At 41.2% G+C, this 22,810-nt stretch overlaps 1 protein-coding gene across 4 annotated transcripts in view; it reads right to left on the reverse strand.

Moving 5' to 3' along the window:
* Positions 1–22,810, reverse strand: part of EGFLAM (EGF like, fibronectin type III and laminin G domains) — a 75,511-nt gene that overhangs the window by 50,542 nt on the left and 2,159 nt on the right. For all 4 annotated transcript variants that reach the window (XM_074932916.1, XM_074932915.1, XM_074932914.1 and 1 more), the window contains exons 2-4: positions 6,521–6,630; positions 4,449–4,532; positions 2,708–2,734 (exon numbers count right to left, since the gene is read on the reverse strand). In XM_074932916.1, the coding sequence (XP_074789017.1) occupies positions 2,708–2,734; positions 4,449–4,532; positions 6,521–6,630 (221 nt within the window). The remainder of the gene's footprint in view (positions 1–2,707; positions 2,735–4,448; positions 4,533–6,520; positions 6,631–22,810) is intronic.

A 22,810-nucleotide genomic window follows, 5' to 3' on the forward strand; every position in this document is an offset into this window, starting at 1 on the left:
CACTATTGAGGAGCCTGGCCTCTGCAGAGTGTGATATTGATGTGCTTGCCTTATATTATTGCCTTCAGACACAAGTCTACAATAAACAGAAAGAATCTCACTGACTGCAAGGCCAATCAAGACCAAAGTCCTAATATCGATTTAGGTATTTAAGTTCAACATGTGTACCCTCAAAACTTTAGCAAGGTGCTCTCTTGTTTTATACAAATAGCTGTCTGCCTCTTTCTTCTGTCAATGTCCTCTCCATTAACACAGCTGTTGGACATAAAGTGGTTATCTCTAAGATCAAATATCTTCTATCTTCTAGGATCAAGACATTAGTGAATACATCATCAAGCTATGTTAACCCATAGCAATCTCAGGGAATACCCACCTTACACTAGAACACTTTCAAATGTGATTCTGGAGAAGAAACACATTTCCTTGTACCCCACTGTCCGGGAGCCTAGGACTACATATTTCACCTCATTTTTTGCTTTTATTTAGGAGAAGGGTCTTAAAACAAAGTTTTCCATCCCAGAAGAAACACAGTGGCCTCATAGATGAGGAATTTAGGTAGTATGTGGAAGAGTTAGTTCCTCATCATTTTTGTAGTCTTTCCCTCCACTCAGATTGCCTCTGTATTTTGAAGCATGACTGGACATTACATTGCCAGTGAGGCTTTACTAGGCACCAACCTCATTTTCTTCTCTTATACAACACTCTTGCTAAAACCCTGCAAAATGACATTTGGTATTTTCATTACAGTCTCACATTCCTGAATGGGGTGAAGGAACACGATGCCTTTTCTGTGGTAGAGAAGTCAGGTGTACATAGAAACCATATATCCCTCCCTGCCATGCCACACAGCTTGCCCTTCCAAGTGTGTTCAAACTGTGAGGCTGTGCAGTAAGGTGCCTCACAGAAACCAGGATTGCAAATTAATTTCTAAAGAAAACCTGTTTTCTGTTTTGTTTGTTTTAATCTGAAAAAACATCAAACCCTGATTACAACACAGCTGCAGAAACCAAGCTGGGTTTAATGACACTTGATCCCTCACAACTCCTTCCCTGCACTAGTAGTCTCGATTCGTCAGTCCCCATTTTGTAGTGGTGTGTTTGGTGATTTGATAGGGAGCACTACTGGTCTTCATGACTCTGTGCCTGACCTAAAACCTCCCACCTTTAAAGTCTACTAATTTTTCATGCCTTTTTTCTTTTTGTTAATATTTGTGCTCAACTTCCTGAATATTATTCCCAGTAGAACAACTGTCTTATGAAATTGTACTGTACCTGCACTTCTTCTGGCTGTTCTCACTTACATGTTCTCTATTATTATTATTATTATCTCTATTATATCTCTATTATTCTCATGCTATAACACAGCTATAATACATTATCCACTTTGCTAATGCACAGGCACATGCACACACGCACACACAGAAATGGGCAGCCCAGTTCAGCTCTTGCTACGACAGTCTCACACGGTCCAAAGAAGCCTCTTGAGAAAGCAGTAGGGTCATACCCATCACCAGGAGAGAAGGCTTAGTGATGGAAATATGAACTATGCAGACTTAACCACAAAACTATTGCAGATTTCTGTTGAGTTTGGTATGAATATAACAGAAAGCATTTCAGCAAGAACACCACTTCCTGAGGATTAATGACAGCTGGGAGTTGATTAATCCCAGTCAGTCACACTCCTCCACAAGTACCCCTCAGAAGTGTTATTTTTATCGAGCAGAAGAAAAAAAAGGCCCAGCATGGAACCTCAACTCTGAAATGGCATAATCCAGACTCAGCTCTGTGGGGATTGAACCAGACAGTCCTGGTTCAAGTGCATTCTGAGGTCTCATCTGGACAACAACCTCCTACAGTCCAACAAAACTTCCTTTAATTCAGCCCATGAAAGCTGTGCGAGATCCACAAACTTTGTGGGACTTTTCTGTTCCTAGAACAGCTCTCAAACAAAAAAGGTTTATAAAAGGTTGTTCATGTTAGGGATTTCACTTAAATACTAAAATAGCGGCCCTCATCCTACCCAAACCCAGGCATCTCCTGCTTTCTTCCCCCCCCACAATAAACCCAATCTGTTTACTGCTTAGAGGAAGCAGACTGGACTGAGTGCAGGACTGGAAATAATTAATCTGAATAATTCACCAGCTGCAAAGCCATTAAGAGGGCTGGTATTTCTTTCAAACCTGTTTTATACTAGTTGTTAGTCTCCCACTCCTTCCTCCTGGGCGTTGTGTGGCTGGCCTTGTCCGGCACTCCTCCTCCTTGGCTCTTGCTGGACTGGCTCAGGTTTCTCCCTCTCTGTCTCCTCTCCCACTGCCAGACTTTGTTCTTCCCTGTCACCGTCTATCTGACTACCTGACTGTCCCTGTTCCCTGTAAATCCTTGCTGCCTGGGTATAGCTCATTTTTACACAAATTTACTCCAGCAAAACAAGACATCCGTAAGTATTTTTGATGACTGAGAGAAAAGTTCATCAATTGCTAAAAAGGGAGCCGAAGTACTTACACATGTCCACCTTCTTCACTTCTGGATTTTGACCTTTAGCTACTATTTGCCACATTTTGACTAAAAAAGATCCTGTATAAGTGCTAAGTAGAATCAACACCCAAGATCAACTTTTGTGTGTGAATCTGTGGAAAGACCAGGTCACGAATGCTCAATTTAATTTTAAATCACAGCTGCAACCAAGTTTCATGTGAAGCAATACTTACAAAAATTGCTTGTCCTTCAAGCTGACCCTGGGAAAAAAGCAAAATAGAACTTGTTAATGAAGTAACATACTAAAAAGTGATGTCAAAACCACATAAATAACAGGTCAGGGAATTAAAACAAGGCCAGCACTGCACCATACATTAGTTTATGTGGCTGTTATTCATCTGCATGAGTGCTGGGATACAGATTCTGTTCTCCTCGTGAGCAAAAATTACTGCTGTCAGGATTAAGATAAAAAAAACAACATGTGTTTGACCTCTATTGGCACTATTGGCAAGAATGGTTTTTTGGGGAAAAAAAAAAAAGGAAGTGAGGAATACAGAGATAAAGATCAGAAGGGAGAAAATAATGCATAAATAAACAAATAATATATCATGGCAATGATATTCTTTCATTCGCCATGATCCCAGAAACCTGCAGGAGTCAGAACTGACAACCAAAGTGATGGAAAACTGCAGGAAATCTGAGCATCCCCCTCACGCTGCTCACGTGGAAGGTTTCTGAGCACTGCCCAGCAGGGATCAGGAAATATCATTGAATGCACTGCACTAAACATCAGGTGGGGAGGCTGAAGGAAGAGAGGTGAGGAAATAAAGGAGAATGAAGATGAGCAGAAGAGAAAGGAGGAAAAAAGTGACTTGTGAAGAAGGATAAGCAAATAGATTGGAAAGCCTGAAATGCTCCTCTGGCACACAGGTAAGCCTTTGATTCCTGTGCTGGTTAATGTTGCTGTCTTGTGGACAGACTGCCTTTTGAAGAGAATGGTATGAAAGTGCTCCCCTCACAGCACCCACTCCACCAATCTTTGCCTGAGGAGAGGATGGAAAACCTCCCTCTGTTCCTGCCTTGCTGAACGCAAAGAGCAGCTTCTCTGCACTGAGGAAGCACCAGTGTGTTTCAACAATACCCTGTAAAAGCGGACAGTATTAAAGCCATCCCAAAGTACAGAAAAGTTGCTTTCATCTCGGCACTAACTGTTCAGCCATGCACCAGAAGAATGAGCGGTGTTCATTCGTGAAGGTAAAAAGAAGGGGAAATTGGACAGAAAAGGGGAGGGAGGAAGAAAAGAGAAGGGGAGAGTGAAATAAAACAGTAAGAAAGCAAGAGAGATATGAAAGGAAAAAGAGAACTAAAGGCAAGGAGGAAAATGGGAAGCAGGAGGAAAAGCAGTGGTTTCAAGAACAAAAAAACAGAAGTTGAGGGAATCTTCTGGGAGATGGATTTGCACAGGTCCAACTAAAGCAGGACTATTAAACTTTAAATTCCCTATTTCAGGAGGTCATGGTCTCACACAGATACAAAAATACACTGAAAACTCTGAGTCTCCTTTAGCTCATACACTGACCTGTATCAGACACTGCAATACACATACACTGATATTGCAAATCTAACTGTGCACAGAGTCATGCAATTTCCCTTCCATAGGTGGAAGTGCACAGAAAATGCATATTCAAAATTTAAAGTTCTATTTTGGTAGATACAAAAGGTCAGTACTAGGAAGACACAGGCAAGTCCCAATAGTTTTACATGATAAATTAGCCAGACAACAAGCAGCAAAAGTGTATCACACTGGCTGGATTACAGAAAAACATTGTCATTTCCTTTTGCTCCATACTCAGAGCAGATCTGGGGCTTGGATCCTCAGCATAATTCACAAACAAGAAACAAGTAGACAGTTGCAAGTTTCCACTTCCAAGCTCCATTCCAGTACTCCAACTGTCGATGAAAAGAAATACTCACCATGCTAAGCATATCCAAACTGAGGGGAACATCATGTGAGAGCTGTGTAACTGCTTTGTCATCTTCAACCTCTGAGTAAAAGACCTTGGAAGGAAGACATAGTCAAGACAGTTAAAGCAATAAATGCTTCAAAATGACTTAAAAACAAGTGCATTGCTATCACACTGTAGATGGCATTTAGCCTATGATCCCCTACCTTTTCAAATGCACAAAAAGCTAACACCCTTTAACATCCCTTTCATATTTGCTAGAAGCTGTCAGTATGACCAAAGGACACATTTTGCAGTGTATATGCTGAACTGATGTAAAACACAGCCTAGCTTTTAGGGCAGACATGAACTGACAACTTCAATTGTGCATCAGTTGGCCATGGTCAGCATGGACAGCTAGTCTGAACAAGTCAGGGATTTTACCTCATATAAGGAAGATACTGACATTACACGATTATGTCATTATAAAAATTGCTGTATCATAAACATCTCTCCATGTCTGTTGCCATGTACTGGAGACTAATGAGCCAGGGAGAGTCTGATTTCCTATGCACAGAGACCCTGAGATGCCAGAGGGTCAAAAGCTAACACAAAGTGAAGATTGCACTATCAATGCTGTTTCTTACTGATTTTATTATCATGCCACAGATGAGCTCGAAGCTTAAAAATAAACCATGGATGCTTGATCTACTTCAGGAACAGTGAAAACTATGATTTGTGACTATAAAGTTTTGCAACTGTTTGAAAACTGTCATGACCTATAGAAAAGCCACTTACTCCATCTCTGTTTTCACACAATAAAATGGACCCAACTACACAGAGACCCCAGCTGAGATAGGCTCTGGTCACAGCAAGTGTTTCTTGGTCTCCTTGACTACCAGCACTTTCATAACAATAAAAACAGCCCTGCAGCTGAGCTGCACTAGTGTCATTTACAAGGCCATGGGATGAAGGGGTATGTGTACCAGAAATATCTATTCCAGGGAATTTTCTCACTCTTTCAGCATGCATTAACAATAAAGGTAGTCGAGTTTTCTGATTCCTACCTTTATACATGAAACTGAATTTTGGATTATTTTTTCTGGAAATTTCAAATCTTTCCACAGAAAACGCTAACAAAAACATCTGTTATTTGTTTTTCATTGAAGGGATTACAATGAGTTCTAGTCAATGTCCCACATCTTTGCTGCTAATTCCCTGCTGACTAACTTCCATTTTGGGACTGAGTTTCATTGCCATGGAATACCTGTTAAAGCAGTACCTAAGAAAAATGAATGAATGGCAGATTAGTGGTCACTGTTTTTCTGCTTGCACACTAAAACACAGTACCCAGTTTAGGCTAGCCATTCTGTTTTGTCCAATAAGCAAAGGTAACATGCTGGAGGCTTGGAGGGGATCAGAGCCTCCCCTATAAAACTACTGGCTAAAGCAGGAAAATCACTCAACTTTTATAAGGGAAATTCGCCACTGAGGTAGAGGAGAATAAACCAAAGTCCCTTCTGATATTTAAGGTTGTGTCTGGTCTCCCAGGGTTGCTATGCAATAGGTGTATGTATCAGAGGAAGAGACACCATGAAACTCTCCTTCTCCTGTACCTGCTGCCAGTCTGGGAAGGTTCAGAAGTGTAGTTTTGAAAAACTATTCCTGCTAAAGCAATCCTCACTGGAAGCATAAGACAAAGCATCTGAATGGCCCTGAAATCACCATGTATCTCCTTTCACTTGCACTGTGTAATATCGACTTGCTCTGCTCTACTTTACTGTTTTATCAGCTGCAGAGAGCGCCGGGATCCTTGCATGAAAACCACAACAGAAAATATATCCCTTATATATCTATATCCCCTGCAAGCCCTTGGCATTCAACCCAAATTCCCATCACAACTTGCTTCTAAAACATGAACCGCTTGTTTCTTAAAGTTACAGCTCAATCCACTCAAGACCACTGTCCCCTGACTGCTTTCTGGACAATAGCACTATTTGTTATGAGAGCAGGCTCTCCTGCTTCCTTCACCATGCTACATCTGTAGTTCGAGGCCATGTAGGGTATTGCAATCCTCTCTTAGCAGCACAGAGGATCACTTACCGTATATCCCGTGATTGTGCTAGCATGCTGCTTTGGCATTCTCCATTGCACGCTGAACGCTGTGCAGTTCAGTGAATCCAGCAGTATATCGAGAGGAGGCCCCAGCCTATCTGTTCAAAGCAAAATGACATTGTATGAGAAACCACAGGACATAATACCTCTCCTTTAGCCACCTGGCAGATATGGGCTTGAAGAAGAATAGACCTGTGCTGCCCTCGTTCCAAACTGTCAAACATAGCCCACTACTCAGTTTTGACTCGAGTGCACCTTTTCCCTCTCCAACTCTGACTTCCAAGGCAGCTGTGGGATACCAAGAAGAGGCGGGGTGAAGGAGGACATCCCCTCTCTCAGTGGTGAGGAACCATTGATCAGCTCTGGACACCTCATGGACACCTTCAGCCTCTCCTTCACCCCTCTCCCCCCTCCGCAAGCTTCCTGTCCAACAGCAACGCCCCGATGTGAGGAAAACCAAACCAAACCCAAAACATGCCTCCTCTTCAGCCCTTTGCTGCTTTGGCACAGGCCAAGAGACCCCCATTCACAGGTCACTGAGAGGTCTCCCAGTCACCACCAGCCTCTGCAATCTCAATTCCTTCATGACAGCTATGGATAGGAAAAGCTATGATTAAAGTAAAAAGCAAGTCTAGCCTGAAGAGAAGAGCACAAAGGACCCCTCAGTTCCTGCCTGCCCCTCTCCAGATGCAGGTTGGCAGGGGGATGTCTGGCTGTCACGCTTGCAGTGCTGCCATGATCATCCCTGTCTCTCACCAGCTGCAGCGGGAAGAGGGGATTTTGATATGGCTACACAGGTCTTAGAGCACCTATCTCCGTCCTTCTCTTCCCATGGTACATGTTGGTCTTTCAGTACAATGGCAAATTCAACTACTGAAAAAAAAAAAGAAAAAAAAAAGCTTGAGAAGAAGGAAATCCTGAACTCCATGTCTCCAGTAACACCTTAGCAACATCACTTACTGTCTGAGAAAGGGGAGGCAGAGGAGCGTGTCCACTCTGTAACCCAAGACAGACTTTTTAACAAAACTTCTCCAAAACATCATCATATACACTCTTAAAAACAAATCAATCTAACAAACAACAGTAATAGAGAACTGATTCAGACACTTTAACAACTTCATTTTTTTCAAGGTGACAGTTTTACTGTAATTAGTTTTTGCATGCCCTCACCTATGAAAACTTTAAGTAAAGACTAAGGAAACCCTTTTCTTTCCCTTTTTTTCCACTACACTTGACAAAATATCAAGTGAAAACAAGCTACTGTAAAGGTCATTTTTAGATGTGAAGCAAGCCTATGTCAGATTTACACTTCTCACTTCCACCAACATATTTGATTTGAAGCTGAATGCACAACTTAACAGCTTACAAACTCTGCACACTATCAATCAGCATCGACACCCAAGTTGTTAAAAAAAGAACAGAACTGATATTCTGGTCCTTTTCAAACTGATCGTGATTTTCCCATCACTGGGAAACCTTTTGCTTTAAGATTTTAGTTTGAGTGAGCAAGTGTGGCCAGCTGGGGTCTACACCCCTCAGTTAACACTGATGACTCTTTGTTTTCCTGACTCTTTTATCTAATTCTCTTCGACACTAAAAGAAATCCTGAACAGTGCTGGGTACAACCATGAAAGGATAAATATATAGATGAGGTTTAAGAGAACCTAACTTCTATCACTATTCGGTCCCTATGTCTGAAGCTTCAGCCATTCTTACCTAAAAAATTTCCCAGCAGACTGTCTCCTGGGCAAGGCTGCACAAGGACTGCATGCGATGGTCTCCTCACCAAGAACTTTTTCTTTTCCTTTTATTGTTGAAACAACACAGCAGGGCATAAAAAACCCAATATATCTTTTGAAAAAGTGACTACCCATTGTATGCTAGAAGTCTATATTTTCAATGCACCCAAGGATCTTGCTTATCAGTTCAACTTGAAAGAAATTCTGAAGACTAATGCACTATTATAACATCCCCAAGAAGTTCGTGTAGCCATAACAAGACAGAGCTGCACTAAAACATTAAGGAGGGAAAACATACTTAGAGCTCTACCTGCGTGAATTGTCCTCATTACCTTCAACGGTCTAACCTGAGTTAACGGGAGCATGCACAAGAATTACAGTCTGCCCCAACAGGCTCCTACTCCATAAACACAAGCCATCAGCTGGATTCCCAGTTTCCCTCCCAGCCTGTTGCATTTCCAAGAGGGTAAAACAGGGAGCTCCAATCCCCTCCCAGCCCCTTTCCAGGGATACCAACAATGCCTCCCCCTGCCTCCCAGGGAAAGGGCATGGAGGAGCTGAGCCCAACCTAAATGGATCTTCAAGTAAACAAATAACCACCCAGTGCTTCGAGCAATACCATTCAGCAACCAGTAGGCTTTTAACTGTGTTCCTGAGATGCTGGAAACTACGCAGATCCCAAACACAGGGACATCTACACATACATATTGCCTGTACAGTCTGTGGCACAGGTTCAGCCTCCTAGGAGAGTCTCCCAGAAACAGTGTGGGGGATAGCATAGCTCATAAACTATGTCCATAAGTCAGTACGGACATCTTTTGGGAAGGAAAGGAGTTCAGCCATATGGATGAGAGCCAAACCATGCCATACTACTTGCTCTCCAGGCCTTCATTTATTTTCTTTATTAGCACAGACTTAATCTCATGGATCTCTGCTCAGTTCATGGGCTCTGAGCACAGCAGAGTGCTACCTCTCATGCTCGCTTCCTGCCCTGCATTCAGCAGTAGCTGGACCATACACCACCCCGTACTACCTGCTACTGAAAGGAGAGATAGGGAAGAGCAGCCAGGTCTGGGTTATTGCTGTCTACTTAAGCAGCATTTCACATTCAGGAAACACCTTTCCAATCTTCACAACACCCAGAGGCAGATTAGTATTAGAGCTGAATCAGTAGTAAAAGAAAAAGAATAACCCCTAAACACTCTTAACATATTCAGTGCCATCCCTGTATTACTTTCAGGGGAGGCTCCAAGAGACAAGTTTGATGGGAGGCATAATTGCTGAAATAACAAATTTTAACTAGCAATGACAAATACTCATATAAGACAGGCTTCAAATTCATATTCTGAATGCACTATAGGCCAATAAAGTTATTTACAGAAAGTATTCAGTGAATAATTTGGAACAACAAATAAATTTGAAAAAAATGCAATCAATTTGGAGACTATCTGCAAACAGAGAGGCAACATCTGTTTAATAAGGAGCCATGTCATGAATTATTCACCCAGCCCTACTAAACACTACTATCTCCAGTTTGCAGATGATGAAAGAGACACATAGAGCCAAATACTGACCTCAGTTACACTGGCCTATAAATTTTCATTGGAGAAGCTAATACAAACTCAAGCCAGGGAAAATGAGAGCAAGGAGCCACAGAGGTCTATATTTCCATCTTCCTTGTTTAACTCTCCCTAGAAGCCAAGAGATTCCCCTAATGCAACGAAGACAGTAGCAGGAGGTGTGCTTGGGAACCAGGAGTAAGCACCATCACCTAGCACTGTCTTTGTGATCAGCCTCAGATGATGCTCAGCAGTCAAACAAGGGTTTGGGGAGTGTGCGGAATCTGCTCACCCACTGCTGTGTCCTGTCCTCCCTGTGACAAGTGTGACAAGTAGGCACATGGTGCTCACCCTGTTGAGGACCACACTGCCTCCTTGTTAAACCATGAGCCAAAAGGAAAAGGAAAATCTGGGCCAGCCCTGTCCCACGCACAGTTATTTTTTTGGGGAGGACAGAGGGCAAGGCAGAGAGGAACATCTCATACAGTGTGGCAGTCCCCTCAGCCCTCCGCTGTCACTGCTCCTGACCTTGCTGTTTATTGATGTGCGTCTGGGGATTCTGATTGACAGAGTCTGATTTTCACACAACCCAGCAGAAGGGAAAAAATGTCCATTTTAGGACTGAACTCACCCTTCGCAACCATGACAAAGTGACTGCGTGATCTGACACAAGCAATGTTTATGCCACTGAGATGCAGGGATGTCATGGCTTTGAAACAGTCATGCTGCAACACTATATCAAAGTGGTTTGTCAGCTGATCACAACTGATGCAATACATATCACTATTTTACTAACAATTTATTTTGAGATAAATGTGCACTTGAGGTACTTTGCAAGATTTTACAGAATGTCATATATTAGGCACACTAAAAATGGATATTAAAACTGGTCTAAACATTTATATCTTTATGTCAAAGGTCATGTTTAGACTATAAAAAATAGAAATAGTTTTCAAGTGTAAACTCTTTCGGTATTTGTAGTTCTTCCTAACTTCAGGTCAGAAATACCTCTCTTCTCAACATTCATCATGAAATCTCTGTTAATCTTGTAGCACCATACATGGTGCAAAATGACAACAGAGTCTACTCCCCTCTGCAGCCTGCTGGATGGGAACCTGCAGACAAGGGAGGTGCAATATATCTATTATTTGTACATACTTTGAAGATGATGATCCCACCTGCAAATGTCCTCTGCAGCTGGATCCAGTGCATACCTAAGAAGGCACGGAGATTAGCTCTGATCCCAGAGAACAAGGAGCCAATTTACATAAAAGTAAAAATTAAACACATTATGTACAGAGTCATTCTCCCTTCTGGCCTGTCAGGCACAGAAAGTTCAAGATTGTCCAAAATGCTTTGACGAAACTGTAATGGAAGCAATGACTTTGCTCCCATGCAAAGAAGACATTAATCAATGGGGAGCACTCTTACAGATATTATGAGTATATATCGTAAAAGTATGTCAAATACAAGAAGTTTATGAGGATTCAGCTGTAGATAAACAATGTCGAGCTGACAACATTGTATTCACTTTTCTGCTTACAGCTATTTTGTTTCTTGTTTATGGATCTCTTTGATTCCCTACTTCTAAAAATATGCAAAAACTGCTAAACCAGTGAACAAGCTATCCAAGTTAGCTGAAGAATACATGACCCTTCTCCCTAAGATGGAATTAATGTTATCATTTTAAAATTATTACTGTTATTTAAATTTTTGCTTCACAAAAGCAACTCAAATTAAAAATGGTATATATACCATTTACACCAGTACACAAGTGTCATTTCCATTGCAGCTGCATAGAACAGCCTCTGCCCATAAATTAAACACCCACAGGCTACCATCAGGGTGACCACAGGGAGAGCGTCTCCTGGGAACAGCCGCCAGCCTGGGCCAGTCAATGAAGTACCAGAGCTTCCAGATGCTCCTTGCCATCACTGAATCCACCAGCAGAGATTTCACTTCCATATCTACCCTTGCAATTTTAAGCAGTTAGCCTGGGTACCTAATGGGAATACTTCAAATTCATCCACCCACTGCTGCCAGACTAACCATGCTGGCTTCGTGCAGAACTCAGGAGCAATCACTTCAGCTTGATGCTACTCCACTCCAGCTACTGCAAGAAAACTGCTCATGCAAGACACAAGCAAGTTCCTCCTTCCTTCCAGTCATGAAGTGACCCCATAATCTTACTACAGTGATGAGCGGTTATGAGGAAAAAAACTGACTTCAAATTAAATACATTTCTTATGTACATAAGCTACATATCTGAATGTAAATCAGTTGGATAAAGCTCCTTACAGTTGGTACTACTATTTTAGAGGAAATTTCAAAATTGATAGAAATTTTACTTTAGATTGAAATAATAAACCAACACTAGCTTTGTTAATTTGTTTGGAAAATTAAAATCTTTATACTACATATTCTGTACTCCTATTAATGATAGGGCATAGGCCAACAAAATAAGATAACCATTTCATTATTTTACTTTTAAATCTCTGTGGGTAACAGCTAAGAGAGAGAGACTAAAGGATTCCTTATTTTCCAGGTTGACGTGTCTTCTATTTGTGTCTCATCGAAAAAGATAAATTTGTTGATGAAATGCCAGCTATCACTGGCACAATATAAGGAAATAAGAACAAAAAACCTTATGAAAGACAATTCAAGGTAATTATAAATTGAAGCTTTCAGAACAAAATATTTTCCAGTAAGAGAAATTCATTTGGATTTCTTTTGTTTCAAACATTATTTAATTCAGGTCACTAGCTCATTAAAAAACCCCTGAGTTCTATTGAAATAGCATTTTATCATTGCAAAAGTTGTTTTCTGGAAAAAGGTCTGTCCACTCCCAGAGGTGAGACAAAGTGTATTGTGTCCCTTTCGGTCTCTCACTTAAGTATTGGTGAAGCTCTCATTTATAAAACAATAAACAGTGACAGAGGCTTTTCTTGTTTCCTTTCTTGTTACAGACTGAATGAGGTTATGCAAACACCACAGTGGAATGAAGACACCATGATGAACCAAGAAAGGTCAGGAAATCCTAAATGAAAAAAATGTGCCATCTTTTAATTTCTTTGAAGCGTTTTCCAGCTCCCTCTGCCCAGCAGCGTTACGTAAGAGAGCAATAATCTCCCAGCCGCAACAACTACAAAGGATAATGACTTGGAGCTGGAAAATCAGCCTGTCTCTCCTGGTCCTACATCCTGAGCAGCAACGTCAACAAGTAAAACATCAAAAAATAGATAAATCTTGATAGTTGTTGCTCTGAACAAGTGCCCTAGGTCCCAACAAGAGGAAATCCACTGGACCATCTGTGTGCTGACAAGTTAGCACCTGTGCAGAGACTGCAGGTAGTATGGCCATATAGAAGGATCACAGTTTCTGACCCAGACCACAGTATGCAAACCTTTGGAGAGACGAACCCGACCTCAGTTAGCCTCTTAAAAATACTGTAATAAACACAATGAAAAAAACCCTCTAAATTGTAATAATAGCAGGCTTAGACCCACGTGATGTTTTTCTGATGCAGTATATAGCATCTGTTATCTGCCCCAGGTACATCTGAGGTGACGGTCATTGGGGTATTTATAGACCAAGAGGAATGAAGGAGGCAAAGCTCAGACCTTAAGCTACAGTGCAACACAGAAAATCCCATTAAAAATGAACAGTCAGTGTGACAACTTTGTAGCAGCTTCTCCTGCTTTGCCTTGGTCCTGCAGATCCCAGAAGAGAAGAACAGAGGCGGGAAGCCCCGCTCCCCTCCCCACGCACCTCCCCGAGCAAGGCTCAGCTCCCAGGAAGGCTCCAACTCTGCAGACAAAGGAAGGAGGGCGAAGGGGAGCTCTGCACAGTGCACAGTGACTTCCAGGTGTGAGAAAAACTTCTAGCTGGGGATGGTTACGCACTGGGACCGCTTTTGGGGAATTCCTGGTGCTCAAGGTTATTAAAAGCAGGGGACACCATTATCTCTGAGCAAAGGTCTAGTTTATACCTACCCTGCCTTTGTCAAAAGGAACAGACAGAGCAATCTCTCTGCAATAACTCTTGCAGGCTTGTGTTTTTAATAATTACTGATCAGAGACCAGTCTGACTAACATAAGTGCATGCTTGCATAGGCTGTACCTGCATCTGAGGTAACTTGGTGAAGTATTTCTCCTAATGGAAGCACCTTCTACTACTATAAATGTAGTATAGATGCCTGTAAAAAGCCCCATCAAGACACCCCACCTGCATATCCTCAGCTGCATACCTGGAAGCCTAAGTCAAAATCTAGTGCTCATGCCCCTAAAAACAGGATCGACCTTTGGCTGTCAAAGCCCCAGTGCTGGGGCATGGCTGCCAGTTCTGAAGCACCTTGGCCTGGCAGAGGAAAACGGTAGCCAGGTCCCTACTGGAGAAGGGGAGGCACTGAGGCTCACGTCTCCCTGCTCCAGACTACTGTCTGCTTAAATGCAAAGCTCAACATTTTTCCTGGCTTGAGATTTTCTGTCCAGGCTCACACCTGCCTCCACCCTGAGGATATGTCCAGCAGCTGAAGGACTGTGGCTGGTCCTGCCTGCTGCCAGGGCTCTGCCTGCCCTGCTATTGCCTGCTTCTCATCGGTTGCTTCACCAGTTTTCAAATAACTTAAAAACCAAATGTCTGGAAGGTGATAGAGAGTAGCTGAAATCAAGGAACAGCAGGATAGCACATCTATGCAATAGACTTTAATAATCAGTAGGATGGGCTGGATAAGAACCAGCATGCCAATAGCATCCCCTGGCATCCCCCCTCTGACCCTGTTTCCCTCTGTGAATTTCAACACTAGGACCAGCAATCAATTGAAAAGCTGCTCAGCTGCTCAGCAGCAGCAGCAACAAGCAGCAGTGGCTTTCCAGCCAGGCACCCCAGCAGCTTTGCACATGCTGCCAGGGTGAGACAGACCCGCTGAACCACAGGGAAAACTCTGCACCAAGGAAAACTGCATCATCCAGAGATGCTGTTTCATCCTACCACTGAACAAAAGCAGCAGCTCACTGCCAGTGGCAAGGGCAAGGTTTCACGCCTTCTCCTGCCCTGTCCCCTCCCAGCTACTCCATTCTCCTCCCTCCAGGCATTTCCCACCACCTTACCCAGGGCTTCTTCCTCCCCTTTTTCACCAATTTGGGTGTCATCTAAGACAATTCAACCCAACAAGGAAAAAAAAAGAAAAAGAAAAAAAAGAAAGGCGGTTCTCTTTTCTCTCATGGGTTCTGAGACCTCATGCATCTGAGGTTCTAGGAAGCATGAACATCATACCTCCAGAAAACACGGCACTCCAAACATTATCAGAAGCAGAAACAGGGAAGCATTAACCAAGATGAACCCCACAATGCTTAAAGTTCATAACTGAGTCTTAGGCATTGTTGATGAAAATAACCTTTAGTAAGCAGGCTATTTCTGTTCTGAAGTGAAATGATAAAGATAAGGGTAAAAGTCAGCCTGCTACATTTTCCGAGCATTTGTAACATGGGTAAAATAAGTAAGAAAACCACATTAAAAAGTCTTTGCATTTATTATCAAAAAACACAGCTTCATTATATAAATTTTATATATACATTTAAATAAAAAGGCCAGTTAAACTGTAAAAATGCTGAATAAATAACTTGAAAATTTATTTTCTCATCAATCAGTATCACTTAAAGGTGTATTTTTCAGGTGTTCGCTCTCCAAAGCTTATTATCTTCACTGGGAACCATGGCAAATTGTTCATGCTACTTGAAAAATGTTCTCCTTGATGTCTCTTAATCTCTTTGCTTTATCTACTACAAATTTATTTCTCACTAATACACAATACAAAACTGAGTTCCTGAATAAACAGCCTACTTGGTATAAAAAAACAAAATTCAAGGGGTTCTTCTGGAAAAGTGGTCAGATAGAAAAAAACTGACTATCATACATGTATTATGGATGGACACACACACAAAAAGATTAAAGTATAAAGAGGACAAAGCTGACCATGTGACAAGCAACAAATGTGCGGGGTGAGGACAGGACATGCAGCATATTGGACTCTCACAATCCCTACAAGTCCTGAGTAATTGTTTTGAAGCTCATTATTGGCAGACACAAACGATCTGGTCATGCCCTAGAGAGTAACACAAAACTAAACATGAGTGTTTGTTATCCCTGAGGTTTCAGCACAGGCCTCATAGGGTTACACCACTTCAAGTGGTAGTGACCTCCCAACAAACGTCTTTGTATTGATCACAACTAAAGCAAACACACACTTCTCTGTAGGAAGCACAGCAGTTGGTCCAGTTGGTGTTTTCAGTCCGTGACAGAATGACAGCTCAAATGAAGCTAAACACAAGAACTGAAATAGACATTTTCAAGAGATACTTGTGATATTCTGCAAAATCACAGAGACGGTGAATTTCCAAGGCATCTCTGGAGATCACCTAGTCCAAATCCCTGCTCAGAGCAGGCTCAACTGTAGGTTGTTCAAGACTTTGCCTAATGGGTTTTGAGTATCTGCAACGATGAAAGCTCCATAACCTCTCTGGGGAAGGGCTCAGTCACCCTCGCTGTAAAAAAGTTTAGTCTCATGTTTCTTTGTGCCTCCAGTCCTGTCATAGGGCACCATGGAGAAGAGCCTGCCTCCATTTTTATTACTCCTCCCATCAGGTATTTATATACATTGATAAGTTTCCCCTGAGTCTTTTTCTCTCCATGCTGAACTGCTCCTCTCAGCCTCCTCCCATACCACATATGCTCTAATCCTTCAGTCATCTTTGTGGCCCTTTGCTGCATTCGCTCTAGTATGTCCATGTCTTCTCTTGTATCAGGCAGCCCAGAACTGGATCCACTGCTCCAGATGTGTCTCACTAGTGCTCAATAGAGAGGAAGGATCCCCTCACTCAATCTGCTGGCAACACTCTTCCTAATGCAGCCCAGGATGCTCCTGGCCTTTCTGCTGCAAGGGCACATCAACCAGGGCTGCCACGGTACAGTGATCCTAACCTGGCTGGAGAAACCACTTCAATAGCAACTTCAATAGCAACTGCTGAAGACCGAGTCAGGAAGGAAATCTGGCATTTTCTCAAGGAGCAGGAAATTCTTCTCTGACTCAGTTCCTCCATGAGAAATGGGATAATTTCGCTACCTTCTGCAGTCAGCAAGTCCCCATTCACCAACAGTATCAGTAAAAACCACTGAGGAAATTCTTTGTCTCTATTAAGTGACAGAAATAGATGTTTTTTCAAACCTGAATCTCCACACTAATGTAGCATGGGATACAGCTGTGTATCCAAAGAGCCAGTAATAAGCAGTGGGATGTGATAGCTGGGAGAATGAGAGAGAGTGATGAAACCTTTGCTGCAAGAGACAATGGGACATGGAAATATATCTCAGCATAAATAAAGATCAAATGTCTTACAAATATGTAAGGGAACAAAGAGCAAATGACACAGGCACAGTTACAATGTCCACAAAGCTAGCATCTAACACTCCCTAACCCTCTGAAAGCATTCTCTGCTCCTCTGCAGCTTGCAGAGTTCAACCCTCTGGCCCAAACCCTTACTAGGGCTTCCTCACCATGCAAGTCATGCCCTTGTCTTGGCATCAGCTGGTTAATCAGCTTTTTCTTTTCCCCCTTCTGTCCATTTTAGGTGCTCTCTAGTCCTTTGTCCAGCAGTGACTTTCTTCCCCTAATATTCTTCAGGTTTCTTCTTCTGTCTTCCCCATGATCACTACATCTTATGGCTCCACAGAGGTAAATGGCTCAAACACTCTCATCTCAGCTCATTAGCATATATATGGAGAGAGCTGCAGTTCTTGACTGTATAGTTCCCCATACCACAGCACTGCCGATATGGCTGTTCAATTAAGATGAAAAACAGCAGCAACCCACACACACCAGGTTCATACAAGAATGAGAACATCGTGAAACAGGAACAGGAACTAAAAATGCCAGTAGGCCTTCGGTCTCTGTGTTCATGGCTGGAGTACCAGCTGCAATGCCACCATCTCTGTAAATAGTCATCTTCATAAGACAACCTGCTTATTTTTAGAAACATGATGTCTTCTCCTGTGATTATCTAGAAAGCAGAATATCAAACAGAGCTGAAATATTTCTGTTCCAAGTAACAGATTCTTGCTTCTGCTATCTCAAATTAAACCACAAAAGTTCTAGTCCTAGACACTTATTTTCCATCATTTGCAGTTTGGCAGTTTTTGCTCATGTTTTTTTCCTAAAATGATCTTCTAGTTGAAATTTCTCATGCATGAAAGAATTTAACTTGAGTGAAACTCTTCACGATCTTTGCCCTTAGGACTTTTTTTCAGAAGATTTTTGAGCACAGCCACACAAAGCCAGTCTTGGTTTAAAACTTTATATGTGCAATAATGCCTCTGACACATCAGAAGAATCAGAATGATTTTTATATTTGAAAGCAGCATGCTCAACATTCATGAGATGCTCATTTCCCCTCATTTTAGAAAGACAATTCAAATTGCAAGTTCCAAATGTACACAGGTGTTGATACTTGACCCTACCATCATTTTCACAGGTGCCAGCAACTTTAAATTACTTTAAAAATTGAGAGAGGTGTGAAAAATAATTTGCCTTGGGATTCTTCCTGCCTCGGAGGTCCTTCTGTGTGAGCTACAGCTGTCTGACTATCCTCTGAGGACACAGGTAAACCCTGAACCACTCATTGTCCTCAGAACAACTGCTCTTAACACAACTGCTATCTGCACTGTTATTTAAAAAGAGTTTAACTGTAAGGTTAATATATATAAATGGAAAGACACCACATCATCACTTGGTGATGTGCCAAGAAAGCCAAATGCAGAATATGTTAATACCTGCACATGGTTTATCTCTTCTAGGTCTAAAAATTATCCAGGATAATTTTTGGCAATGCCAAAAGATCTTTTTAAGAAAACAAAACTGGTGTATTTTGACCAGCCAATTACATGGCCAGTAAGTCACTAACAGAAGAAATGGCCCCATAGCTGTCCTCTTCCTTTTGAACAAAAGGCTCCCTGCGTCAATATTGTGTGGATTTCTCTTTCACTAGAGGCCAATATCCTGAGGAGCTTTCCTCATGAGTAGTCCTTACTCCTGAGTGTAGTTACACTGCGCTTGGTAGAAGACACCATGGTGTGAACTTAGTGCATTTCACAGTATACACATCTCATCTGGAGAGTTTTATGGATCATCACACATCATATCATTACCTAAGTTTGAGTTAGTTACCTACCCTCCTAAGCCTTCAATTTTCAGTGGCTTATGCCCTCCTGAAGCAGTTACTTTCAAAGATGAATCTGGCTGTGCTTGTTCTCAGCTCAGTGACTGTGAAAAATCTGAAAAAATAATGTTTATCCTTTGCTGTGGTTTGGATGGTCATGTTATATGAAATAACTAATTTTGTTTTCATGTATAAGCATCTTCACTAAAAAAATAAAAGGCAATGAAATCTTGCCTGTTCTTGTTCAAAAATGTTTCCCTTCAGTTGGAATGAATTATGAAGAACAGGTTTTGCATTTTATTTGGTTTGTGGGAGTTTTTTAGATAGATCATTTGTTTGCACAGAAAACCATTAGAAAATTTTATTCGAGATCACATAGCTAACACAGTCTCCTGTGCGCCTGGGATTTAGAAAGCCTTTTATTACATGATCACAGATCAGTGTTGTACCTTCACCTATAAATATGGCACCAAATTTTAATAACTCTTTAATATATGAAATAATGAAGTCTGGAAAGACCTCTTCATAGTAATGTGCTCAGATTTCAGGCATCTTTGATATATCTTAATAACTTTTTAACATAAGAAAAACTTCCTGTAACTATTTTAGTATTTCACTTCATTGTGATGGACAAGCTGTGAAAAGGCCCTATCAGTCCTGTTTTGAGTCTCAGTGAAACAACATTATGATTCTTTTAAATTATTTTTATTATTATTTTCAGTGAGACCACATTAATGGGATATAAGTGGAATCAGGCACAAGGTTGAGTACCCATATATGCATGATCTGAGGAATAGGAAACTTCCAAATACACTCTCAGCTAACTGATGAGTTTGTGGGGCAACTGAAGAGAACCCATCCACTGAAATATTCCATTTTAAGACAACGTGGTACTTTTCTGCTTCTCAGAATCCTTGCCATTAAGTTTAAGAAAGTGAATCTGATCATTGGATGTGCTCACTGCTAACAAGATGTACACAGCTCTGTCTAGTCCAGTGTCACTGTGCATCTGCCAGAGAAAAAGAGGGGTTTTTTCTGCAAGGCACACTGTAAGATACAGAGGCATTCACCTATGCATTATTACTAAGATAATGCCTAGAAGCCTTGACTAAAATTGGGGTACAGCTGTGCCGAGTGTCCTACAGAATTCCTATTACTGTCTAATGTGACATGGTTGGAAAAGGATGAAAGCACAAAACCACTTCAACCCCATTTTGAAAACTGAAAATCTGGCCTGGGAAGGACTGGCAAACCCTCAAAGCAAGTCTGTGACAGCCTCAGGACAGAAAGATTTCCCAAGGGTCATTCTAGTGCCTTAACTCCAAAACAACCCCTCTTCTCTAAAGCATCACTGGGAACCCCAATATCTGTTATAGGTATAATTCCATCGTTTTTAAAAATTTCTTGGCTAATTTTATTTTTCTGAACACTGGTGGAAGTCTGTATAGTAGTTTTAGAGGAGGCATTGGCAAAATGGTGCCCAAGAAAAACATTTACCGAAAGTTTCCTTTTACATAGGAAGATAGTAATTTCGGGATGGAAAGGACAGAACACGTTTTGTTGTGAATAGAGCTAACTAAAAGGAGAAAGCATGCTTCAAAATGAGTGATTAGCAGTGACATACTAAGTAACATGCTCAAATGCATCCCCACTGCTGCCCTGGAGGATATTACAGGAATGCTCATATCTGCATGAGGTGGTGATGGGATTGATCAGTGCTAGCAGGATTCACCAGGAGATAGGCACCAAAGGTATGAGAGCAAGTCCAATCAAAATGAAAACGTCACACAGCATTGTGACATAACTTACACCCAAATGTGATAAACAACATACATATATAATTAGTGCTTTGTTGATCTTATTGATGTTGAAGACCACAAACAGTGCAGTCTGATAGTTCGCATTTTGGCCTATGTCTGAAACAATAAAAGAATTATATTAATCTTCCCCCAAATAAATTATTCACACTTTCTTTATTAGTTTTAGCTCACAGACACACACCATCTCTGTCAGCTCTGCAGCCCTCGTGTTAGGAATCATTCGGCTTTGGACTCATTCCTCTCCTCAGACACAGCAGATCAACCTCACCTTGACACAATAAATTCTGCTTTATTAATTTAGAATTAAATTAAGAATTTATTATGACAGTGAATTACAACTTATTGTATTGTTGTTAAAAAAAAATAAAATTTAATAGTTAAACTCAAATAAGCACCTTCCTTCCCAAAGACTGATACATTTTCCCTATCTGCAGACCTGATTTTCAAGGTAGTTTGACTTATTTTGATACTTAAATAGGGCTAGACTTTCAAAAGTATTCCGTATCCAGCAGCTCTTATTATAGCCAGATTTCCTAAAGAATGCAAGTATCTCAGTGCCAAGTTCTTTGGAAAAAAAAGTCATTTACTGTAGTGCTGAACAGGGAGCTGGGCTCTTTTGAAAATCTGGCCCTGATATTGAGCGCTACACTCTTGTAAAGTCTTCAGACTTTAACCAGTCTGATTCCTTCAGCATTTACCCACAAAGCCAGTGACGTCTACCATTATGGACATCTGGCAAATAGATACAACACAAGCCTAATTCTTTTGTTTATATTAGTTGGCAAGCATAACATCATTTTTTTTTTTAAAAAAAAGGGTATTTTCTCCAGGCAGATCAAGTCAACACTTTTAATACTTTACAGGGCATTGCAACTTCACACTCTGATACTAACATATCATAGTCTGTTACTAACAAAGTAACAGTGCAGTATAGTGCAACAAGTTCATGATATGAACATCCATGGGAAATCAGCTAAGTGGTCAACGCCCTTCCCCATAAACCTCTAAAATCATAGAACCACTAAAATTTGATATTATTGTGTTCATATTAGTAGTAGTTTTACACATTGGGGATTAGGTTTAGGCTTTCCAGCCTTCAACCAGTTCACTGAAACTTGAAACAGAAGCGGTGAATATCTGTGTCATTGCAGAAGGCAAAAGCAAGAAAACAATATGAAAGTAGCAACAAGAGTGCCAACTTCTGGGAGTACAAGATTTATTGAATCGCAGCCTGCTCTCTTCCCAACCACGCTATTCACCACAAAGTGTCTAAGAATTTGTTTTAAGGCCTTCCGAAAGTGTCTGTCACCCTGTTTCCTTGTATCCAGCAAATGTATCATGTAACTGTAAATAAATGTTCAAACGAGTTTAGCAGCCATTAGGATATTTCAAATTTGAGCATGACAGCTTTTTTCCCTGAAGTTTAATTTGAGAAGGTGCATTTGTGGCCATTTTACTATATACTTTATTTTTAACTTAACAGACATATTTCTCACTCTGCTGCTTTCTCAGGATTACAAAATTGATCCTTGTAAGGTGATCCCTGAGCAAAAATCTTGCAAAAAAAAATGGAGCTGCATGTGACTTTTTTTTTTTTTTTCTTTTGACCCACAGGACCTTCCCATCAGCTCCTGTTACTGAAGAAGAACTGGTTTTATCACTTCTCCCTCAATACAACCTTGCTTTCCCCTCAGTTACAGTTCTGATACAAGTTTCACTTCTATTGCTATTAAAAAGCAAATTGAAAGGAAAAAAATAAATCTTAAAAAACTTTTTACTATCTGACCTCTTCTTCAGCCACTGCTTTTGGATGTGCAAGTAAATCAAAGTTCCCTTTCACACTTAACCACCTAGCACGGAACAAGTTGAAGAACAAGGCAGAGATGTGAGATACATGGGACTATACCTGTTCTCAGTGTTTTGACAGAAACATTTCACAGTAGGTACCCAT

The sequence above is a fragment of the Athene noctua genome, chromosome Z (assembly GCF_965140245.1).
Source record: "Athene noctua chromosome Z, bAthNoc1.hap1.1, whole genome shotgun sequence".
Classification (NCBI taxonomy): Eukaryota; Metazoa; Chordata; class Aves; order Strigiformes; family Strigidae; genus Athene; species Athene noctua.